This window comes from Lycium barbarum, chromosome 7, assembly GCF_019175385.1.
Source record: "Lycium barbarum isolate Lr01 chromosome 7, ASM1917538v2, whole genome shotgun sequence".
In the NCBI taxonomy this organism is placed as follows: domain Eukaryota; kingdom Viridiplantae; phylum Streptophyta; class Magnoliopsida; order Solanales; family Solanaceae; genus Lycium; species Lycium barbarum.
Genome location: NC_083343.1, coordinates 5,647,950 through 5,655,278, shown reverse-complemented (window position 1 = coordinate 5,655,278; position 7,329 = coordinate 5,647,950). Strand labels below are relative to the sequence as shown.

Sequence of the window (7,329 nt, the reverse complement as noted above, 5' to 3'; positions counted from 1 at the left end):
TTATAATTTTATAAGAACTAGTTTAATTTTCATTTTGTTGCTCTTAATGTTCATAAAAAAGCTGGAGCTCTTGGTTTTTTTTTTTTTTTTTTGGGAACAGGACGAGAAAAGATCATGATATATTTTATTCCTGTCATACAAATGTTCCATGTTGTGATCTTTTCTCATATCTCCTAACGACAGGAAAAGATGTGGAAGTAATGTTAATTTAGAAATTTCTGTCTTCTTCATTGTATTACTTTTCTGTCTTTGTTTCCTTTCCAAAATTCTGTTGGATGAATTTTTGTGTCTTTATGTACCATCCTTTAACACCCAAAAAACATCGCAGAATACCTACTCTTTACGTACCATCCTTTAACACCCAAAAACATCGCAGAATACCTAAAGACCCTCCTAAACTTGGCTTATTGAAGAATATTCAACCAAATTATTTCGTGCAATTTATGTGCTTTCGATACAAATTGCAGGTGCCAACAAAATGTGGAACTCATAGCTGCATAAAAGATCAGGGACAGAGAAGGTGGCATGGCTGCAAAACACCAGTTGCCTGCTAAAGAGAAGAACTCAAATCACCAAGCAATTCAGTTATTTGCCAAGAATATATATGGGTTTGGTAGCCTCAATGCCCAAATTATTTAGCCGATCACCATAGCTGTCTCTTTATGTACCATCCTTTTACACCCAAAATACATCGCAGAATACCTAGAGACCCTCCTAAATGTGTCTTATTGAAGAATAGTCGACAAAATCTTACCTAATATATCAACTACAAATCGAAATCAAATTTAATTTTGTACGTTTTGGGGTTATCCCTACAAGAACCCTTAAAAAACATTTTTAGATCTCTATATTTTTTGGAGTTGAGAAAAATGACAAAAGTCAATGAAAAAAGACTTCAGCTTTCCTTTTTCATGGCGGGGGTGTGGCGTGGCACATTAGAAAGATAGAAAACGACAATATGGCATGCAATTTCATAACAGTAGTTAGGTACTGGAAGATACAGATGTGTGTGCACTACTTTCCACGTATCAGAAAAGTATGAAAATGCCATCAACTAAGAATGTGTTCAGTATGGAGAAAAATAATTTTTCAATTTTCTCATGTCTGGTTGGTCAAAATGTTTAGAAAAACATTGTATAGGAAAACAAGTTCCTTAAAATGAGGAAAATGGCGTCCCTAATGTAAGTTGACAAAACAGTTCCATTAGTGACATTCCAGGTTCATTATCTCCTCTCCACCCACCCAACGCCCCCAACCCCCATCATTTGACAATCCCAACCCCTGTAACCCCTGAACCCCCACTCCACTCCTCACCCCATCCCACCCCCGTAGTGTTTTGCTAGATTACATACCAATACTCTTAGGATAATATTCTTTTTGCTTCTTACCAAACACTAAAAGTTAAGTAAGAAATTCACTTATTTTTTTAAAATATATATATATATATATATATATATTTTCTAGGATGAAAAAACATTTTCCTTCTCACCAAACACACCCTAAACTCAAAAACCACGTAAATAAGTGGACCCCCACAAATCCCCTTGATAGGAGGCTATATAAACCACTCTCCTTCTTCCTTTTTCCGTACTAATTCTTCTTCTCTATATACTAAATTCCTTATGTTTTTCAACTAGCGCAGAAGGAAAACAGTGACGCAACAGTGATGGTGTCGGTTTCCCCAGACAAGGTGCATTATAGCGGTGTGAGGAAGATGCCATGGGAGAGGTACATAACTATGATCAGATATCCCGACTAACACGTGTCTGGCTCGGAATTTTGATACGCCGGAGGAAGCTGCTCATGTCTATGATATGGATATGTGGCTCTTACAAGGCCACAGGCCCGTAAATCATTTTCCTCAGAAAACTAAGGATGACCTCACAAATGCTAACGGCGGCAGCGCTAACGACGGCAGTGGGTGTGAGGTCCAGAGTCAGCCAGAGCCTCTCAATCTTGAGCTATCCCTTGCACCTCCAGGGGGCATGTGAAACTGCCGACATTTGTTATCCAATATTGCATCACATTTATTAAATCAATTTTTCTTTTAATTTTATAAGAACTAGTTAATTTTTCATTTTGTTGCTCTGAATATTCATAAAAAAACTGGAGCTCATGCTTTCTTTCTTTTTTGGAACAGGACGAGAAAAGATCATGATATATTTTATTCAAGTCAAACGAATGTGCCGTGTTGTGATCTTTTCTCATATCTCCTAACGACAGGAAAACATATAGAAGTAATGTTAATTTAGAAATTTCTGTCTTCTTCATTGTATTATTTTTCTGTCTAGTTTTCTTTCCAAAATTTTGTTGGATGAGTTTTTGTGTCTTTATGTACCATCCTTTAACACCCAAAAAATATCGCAGAATACCTGCTCTTTATGTACCATCCTTTAACACCCAAAAACATCGCAGAATACCTAAAGACCCTCCTAAACTTGGCTTATTGAAGAATATTCAACCAAATTATTTCGTGCAATTTATGTGCTTTCGATACAAATTGCAGGTGCCAACAAAATGTGGAACTCATAGCTGCATAAAAGATCAGGGACAGAGAAGGTGGCATGGCTGCAAAACACCAGTTGCCTGCGAAAGAGAAGAACTCAAATCACCAAGCAATTCAGTTATTTGCCAAGAATATATATGGGTTTGGTAGCCTCAATGCCCAAATTATTTAGCCGATCACCATAGTTGTCTCTTTATGTACCATCCTTTAACACCCAAAATACATCGTAGAATACCTAAAGACCCTCCTAAACTTGTCTTATTGAAGAATAATCGACAAAACCTTACCTAATATATTAACTACAAATCAAAATCAAATTTAATTTTGTACGTTTTTGGGTTATCCCCACAAGAACCCTTAAAAAACATTTTTAGATTTCTATATTTTTTGGAGTTGAGCAAAAATGACAAAAGTCAATGAAAAAAGACTTTAGCTTTCCTTTTTCACGACGGGGGTGTGGCGTAGCACATTAGAAAGATAGAAAACGACAATATGGCATGCAATTGCATAACAGTAGTTAGGTACTGGAAGATACAGATGTGTGTGCACTACTTTCCACGTATCAGAAAAGTATGAAAATGCCATCAACTAAGGGTGTGTTCAGTATGGAGAAAATATTTTTCAATTTTCTCATGTTTAGTTGGTCAAATTATTTTGGAAAATATTTTATTTAGGAAAACATGTTCCTTAAAATGAGGAAAATGACTTCTCTAATGTAAGTTGACAAAACAGTTCCATAAGTGACAGTCCAGGTTCATTATCTCCTCCCCACCCACCCAACGACCCCAACCACCACCATTTGACAATCCCACCCCCTGTAACCCCCGAACCTCCACTCCTCACCCCATCCCACCCCTGTAGTGTTTTGCTAGATTACATATAAATGCTTTTGGGATAATATTCTTTTTGCTTCTTACCAAACATTAAAAATTAAGTAGGAAATTCACTCATTCAAAAAAAAAAAACATTTTCTAGGATGAAAAAACATTTTCCTTCATACCAAACACACCCTAAACCCAAATACCACGTAAATATGGACCGCCACAAATCCCTTTGACTGGAGGCTCTATAAACCACTCTCCTTCTTCCTTTTTCCTTACTAATTCTTCTTCTCTACCTACTAAATTCCTTTTGTTTTTCAACTGGCACAGAAGGAAAACAGTGACGCAGCAGTGATGGTTGTGGTTTCCCCAGATAAGGTGCATTATAGCGGTGTGAGGTAGATGCCATGGGAGAGGTACATAACTAAGATCAGAGATCTCGGCTAACACGTGTCTCGCTCGGACTTTGATACGCCGAAGGAAGCTGCTTGGGTCTATGATATGGCTATGTGGCTCTTACGGGGCCACAGGCCCGTAAATAATTTTCTTCAGACAACTAAGGATGACCTCAAAAATGCTAACGGCGGCGGCGCTAACAACGGCAATGGGTGTGAGGTCCAGAGTCAGCCAGAGCCTCTCAATCTTGAGCTTTCCCTTGCATTTCCAAGGAGCATGTGCAACTGCCGACATTTGTTATCCAGTATTGCATCACATTTCTCAAATCCCTTTTTCTTTTAATTTTATAAGAACTAGCTTAATTTTCATTTTGTTGCTCTGTGATTTAAAAAAAAAAAAAGCTGGAGCTCTTCCTTTTTTTTTTTTTTTTGGAACAGGAAGAAAAAAGATCATGATATATTTTATACCTGTCATAGGAATGTGCCATGTTGTGATCTTTCCTCATATCTCCTAACGACAGGAAAAGATGTAGAAGTAATGTTAATTTAGAAATTTTTGTCTTCTTCATTGTATTATTTTTCTGTCTTTGTTTTCTTTCCAAAATTTTGTTGGATGAGTTTTTGTTTGGTTGTAAATGGCTCAATACATATATTGCCCCTTAAACTTGCTCCTGCATGAGCCGAGGATCTATCGGAAACAGCCTCTCTATCTCACAAGGTAGGGGTAAACATTAACTATGCAAAGTTTATTAGATTAACATTGAGCAAAGATATGCCATGTGGAAGTTGCTTAATATTATTCCTAATGTAATTAATTTGCAAGTTTTTATTAGCACATGAATTTACAAGAAATATTTTAATAATGTTTAAGGTAGATGGTTTAGGTTGGTGGTGATGGTATATATGGTGAAGGTATTGGTGATTTTGGGTAGTGGTGGAAGAAGAAAGATTGGTTTGGTGAATTGGCATGCCATTCTGGTTAAAATGGATGGGGTTAACGGAAGAAGCTCAAATTTGAACCACTTTTAAAACCTTAAGGCATGTATGGACCGATAGTATAACAGTAAGGGCATACATAGACCGATAGTATAACATTAAGGACATATATGGACCGATAGTATAACATTAATGGCATATATGGACCAATAGTGTAACGGAGGACAATATTAAACTTTTTCAATAGCAGAGGGGAAAATAAGTAAACGAACACTCATTATAATGAAAAATTAAACTTAAGACTTAGGTTTTATCATCTAAGAGGTTGGGTCAAATCTTCTAGAGCACAAACAAACTGGAAGGTTCACTAGACTATACAAGTTAATGGGTACCTTGGATTTGAAAACTGGAAACATGTACCATGCGCCCCTGTTTTTCAAATTGAATAGTTTGTTTCAATGCTGCCATAGTATAAAGATGATTAGAGAAAGAAAATCAAAATCGCTAAACAAGTGAATAGATAGTAGATACCATTTAATTTTCAATGAGTAAACTGATAACGTCCAAATCCACTCAAAGAGAAAGTCTACACGATCGTCGCAATATAATTTACCCAATTATGAGTCGGGGTCGATCCCATAGAGAACAATATAAAGGCGATTAAGAAAGTTAAGGATTTATCACCAACTAAGCCAACCACTTTTTCGATATTTGATTTTTTATTTAAAACTAATAAAGATAAAACTAACTAAAATGGAGGTAAAATGATTGATGGCCACAAGCATGGATACAAGGGATTTTACTCTCAAATAACGATCTAATATATTTCACGATTTTACAACTAAGAGCGAGTCTATATTATAGATAATGATTTCTAAAATCTCATTAAAAGTCTTCCAACCAAATCATTGAATTTCACTCTAAGCTCTTCCAAGCCTTAGAGTGTGTAGTTAAGCACAATCAATTTAACCTCAAGTAATATTCTATTCCTAGCTCAAGTTATTAGATGCAGTTTAAAGCCTCAAATCCTTGTTAATTAATTTTTCCTAACATCAATTTTTCTCTTTCGAGCTAAAATCGAAGTAAATGGGCGAGTCTTAGGGTTAGCTAATCCCTTAAGAAACATAAAAGAACTAGACTAACTAAAGAAACAAAGATCCACTTCATTAGAAATAAAATTCATTCAATACATAAGCAAAACAAGAGTTTTAATCCAAATTTTAATCATGAATATTCCCATAAACAAGATTCAAGTGAAGAAATAAATATTACACACATAGATGTTCAATACAAAACAAGAAATTAAAGAAATGAAGTAAAGGTTCAAGAAAGTGCTCAATCAAATCTTCAAATCTTCAACCCCAAAGTGTGGTGTAAATACCCTAACTCCCAAACTTGTGTAAAAATAGTCAAAGATGAAAATATTATCTCCCAAGTGTTGCTTTAAAGTTTCCAAAATTTTCCCAATAAAAAGTGACGAAAATAGCCTTCAAACTTCAGATTTTCAGATCTGGCCATTTTTGCAATTTTAGCCACTTTTCTCATTTTCTTCAATTTGGCCTCTTTTGACTTGTTTTTCACTTGATTTCTTCCCGATCATTTCTCAATCATATAAAACCTGTAAAATAGGAATAAACGACATTAAATGCACTATTTTATCAATTAGACATAGCAAAAATTTAAGATTAAAGCAGAAATAAGTTGATAAAATATCAACTTATCATAAACCAAGGGTATCTAGGAGATATAAAATAACTGAATTACAAGCTAGCAGGTCATTACCAATTCTGAATCAAGGTAAAATAGCTAAGGGAAGATGTGATCAATTCAATATTTTTCATGTAATATCAGCAGAAAGAAATAGAGCTTCAATATTCTTGAAGTTATGAGTGGGGCTTTGAAACATTGAATAAGTTTAAGGGGTGTCCTACTGAAATTCACTCATGAACTAGGCTGTTGATTAGAGATGCTTAAGATCCAGTAACTTTAATGTCACGACCCAACTAGCATAGTCGTGATGACACCCACACTAACTCTCTGGTGGGCGAACTATCCCCTTAATCAATTACTTATTCAATTTCTCAAATAACATACATCACAAGATCAATAATAGATAGTCTTAAGTCAATGCCATAAATAATAATAAGTGCAGAAATACTAGTCATAGTACAACCTAAGGATGTGAAGTCATATTACTAAATGTATTTTTATACACAATTATAGTAAGTTACTGCATTTTATAAGATAAAAATATCGGTGTAATTTATTTTAAGAAAATTGTGTAAAAAGTTTTTCCTATAAAGAAATAGCGTAAGTTTTGAACAATTACATTGGTGGTGTTATAAACTCCATCCGTCCCAATTTATGTGTCATTTTTCAGATTTAGAGGTTCATATAAGTCTTTCTTTGACTGTAATTTTTTCAATTATCTTTTAAATATCTTGAATTATAAATTATTGTGACCTATAGTATTTTTTATGTAGTTTTTAAATATGTAAATTTTATTACAAAAAACTTAAAGATTCCATGTCCGCGTTCACGATCAAAATTAAATTGTCTGACTCTCAAAATTCAAATTGTGTTACATAAATTGAGACATAGAGAGTATGGTCCAACTTTTGGAGGTTGTTTCGTCTTTGAGTTTTAGCCAAAGTCGCAAATTAAAACGTAC

At 34.7% G+C, this 7,329-nt stretch overlaps 1 protein-coding gene across 2 annotated transcripts; it reads left to right on the top strand.

Annotated features, from left to right (window-relative positions):
- The first annotated feature begins 1,496 nt into the window (after positions 1-1,496).
- Positions 1,497-4,419, top strand: LOC132602085 (uncharacterized). Of its 2 annotated transcripts, none has more exons than XM_060315105.1 (4): positions 1,497-1,728; positions 2,141-2,237; positions 2,507-2,647; positions 3,658-4,419. In XM_060315105.1, exons 1-4 carry the CDS (start codon positions 1,667-1,669, stop codon positions 3,727-3,729), a joined length of 372 nt encoding a protein of 123 aa, XP_060171088.1. In that variant the 5' UTR covers positions 1,497-1,666; the 3' UTR covers positions 3,730-4,419. The 2 variants fall into 2 exon arrangements, with proteins under 2 accessions (XP_060171088.1, XP_060171089.1); XM_060315106.1 differs by having other exon boundaries at positions 2,507-2,652; positions 3,658-4,414.
- Positions 4,420-7,329: the final 2,910 nt, after the last annotated feature.